Consider the following 2454-nt stretch of genomic DNA (forward strand, 5'->3'; position numbering starts at 1 on the left):
CCCCCCTCTTGATTTGTGGCTACTGAACCATTCTTGAATCCCTGGAATAAATGCCACTTGATTGTGGTGTATGCTTTTGCTATTGAGTTTGGTTTGCTAATATTTCTTTGAGGATTTTTGCATCTGTGTTTACCCATGGATATTAGCCTGTAATTTGCTTGCTTGCTTTTTTTTCTTTTTTTCTTTTTTCTTTCTTTCTTTCTTTCTTTCTTTCTTTCTTTCTTTCTTTCTTTTTTTCAAACTTTAGAATTTTTATTGAATCTTCAATCATGTAAGGCACATCAGTGCTAAACAAAGTTTAAGAGGGTAGGGGGTTTCAAATATAAAAACGTAAATGAGTAATTTTCACCTTTTCCCTCCAACCCTTTTTCCCTCTCCAGTTATTGTCCTCAGTTGTTCTCTCTGTTTGAGGGCGCAGGAGCCGGCATACCCCAGGAAGGAAAATTGGCAAAATAAGAAGGCAACGGAGGACCAAATATCGGGGGTGGAGCAAAAGCAATAGGCATAGCAAGAAATGGACTGAAACTCGGAGGTCGAGGAGATATAAAGCAATGAGCAGTAGGACGAGAAGGTAAACCGGGAGTACTGGAAGACAAGGGGAGAGACCTTGGCCAATTTTCCACGGGGTGCCACGGGCCTCCCTGTGGGAAAGAAACATGAGCCAGCCTTTCCTTGCTAGCCATTCTTGTATTTCCTAGAGGCAGCTCCATAATTACCCCTGATCTAATTGTGGGGATATGTGGGGGGGCTCTTATTTGTGGACCCCTGGGTGGAAAGAACCCCTGACCTCGTGGCAAAGCCATGTATAACTTTGCATTATTGCCACCTCTCTTGGTGCCCCCACTGCTGACCCTTGCCCCCCCTATCATCAGTGCGGGAGGGCTGCCAGAGAATTCCTGGGACACATTAATAGAATCCTGTCCCCTAAGCCTCCAGCCTGCCAGCCCCTCTGAGCTATTTACTTCTGCTGTTGCTAGGGACTCTTCCGCAACAGCAGGTGGTGGCCCATAGGGGTGTTTGTGAGCTCTGGAACTGTCGACAGGAATGCAGGCTCCTGCGGTCTCAGAGGGGCGCTCCAGCTGCTCTCTCCCCAGGTCAGTCAGCACATTGGGGGGGGTCTCAGCAGGACGCGATGGTGGCCCCAAGGCTCCACATCGCCTTTCGGCATGGAACTGGAACACTGGAGAGACACGTCGTCGGGGTGCGGCTCCCGGATCCCACACTCATTTGCAACTACTCCACTGGGTGAAGGGGCGTGCCCACCAAGGACATTTTCAATACAAGCCATGGAGAAAGTTGATCAGGAAAACCTTCGTGAGATAATGTAGAAAACCAGCTGAATGCCCACATAGGCCAGCTCAGTCTGGAGAGAGGACTTGTGCTTCTGCTTTAGAGCAGCTTGGCTACTCGAATGAAGTCAGGGACCAACTGCTTCTTTCTAGATTTGGAGTTCTCTTTCTTTCTTTCTTTCTTTCTTTCTTTCTTTCTTTCTTTCTTTCTTTCTTTCTTTCTGATTTTATTTATTCATGAGACACACACACACACACACACACACACACATACACACAGAGGCAGAGACACAGGCAGAGGGAGAAGCAGGCTCCATGCACGGACCCCGACATGGGACTTGATCTGGGTCTCCAGGATCATGCCCTGGGCTGAAGGCAGCGCTAAACCGCTGGGCCACCCTTTCTTTTTCTTTCCTTTCTTTCTTTCTTTCTTTCTTTCTTTCTTTCTTTCTTTCTTTCTTTCTTGGTGTCTTTGGTTTTGGTATTGCATAAGTCTGGCTTTGAATGAGTTTTTCATTTATTTGGTATTAGTTATTATGTTTCCTTTTTTATTTATTATTCTGTTGACTTGGGTCCTCTTTTTTCCCCAAGTTAGATTAGCTAAGCATTTATCAATTGTGTTTATCTTTTTTGAAGAACCAACTCTTAGTTTGGTTAATCTTTCCTATTGTTTTTCTGTTCTCTATTTTACTTATTTCTTATCTAATCTTTATTATTTCCTTCTGCTAACTTTGGGTTCTGTGTTTCTTTCCTCGTTTTATAAGGTGTGGAGCTGGGATTGTTTATTTGGATCTTTCTTGTTTCTTTTTTTTTAAGATTTTATTTATTTATTCATGAGAGACACAGAGAGACAGAGGCACAGGCAGAGGGAGAAGCAGGCTCCCTGCAGAAAGCCCAAGATGGGACTCCATCCCAGGACTCCAGGACCATAACTTAAGCCAAAGGTAGATGCTCAACCACTGAGCCCCACAGGTGCCCTCTTGTTTCTTAATATAGAAATTGATTTATGAAGTTTCTTCTTAAAACTGCTTTTGCTGCATCTCATAAGTTGTGGAATATTGTGTTTCCATTTTTTTTTTCCATTTTCATTTGTTTCAAGAAACTCTTTAGTTTCTCCTTTAACTTTTTTGACTTACTGATTGTTTGGGAATGTTAATTTTCCTTG

The 2454-nt window shown here is 43.7% G+C and overlaps 1 protein-coding gene across 1 annotated transcript; it reads right to left on the bottom strand.

The window, feature by feature from the left end:
• Window positions 1-389: 389 nt before the first annotated feature.
• Window positions 390-1362, bottom strand: LOC112919061 (proline-rich protein 32-like). The gene is given in 2 exon segments (XM_025997402.2): window positions 390-1111; window positions 1114-1362. Coding segments are annotated over 2 exon segments (897 nt in total). The 5' UTR covers window positions 1289-1362.
• Between the last annotated feature and the right edge of the window lie 1092 nt (window positions 1363-2454).

Source organism: Vulpes vulpes, chromosome X (assembly GCF_048418805.1).
Source record: "Vulpes vulpes isolate BD-2025 chromosome X, VulVul3, whole genome shotgun sequence".
Lineage (NCBI taxonomy): Eukaryota > Metazoa > Chordata > Mammalia > Carnivora > Canidae > Vulpes > Vulpes vulpes.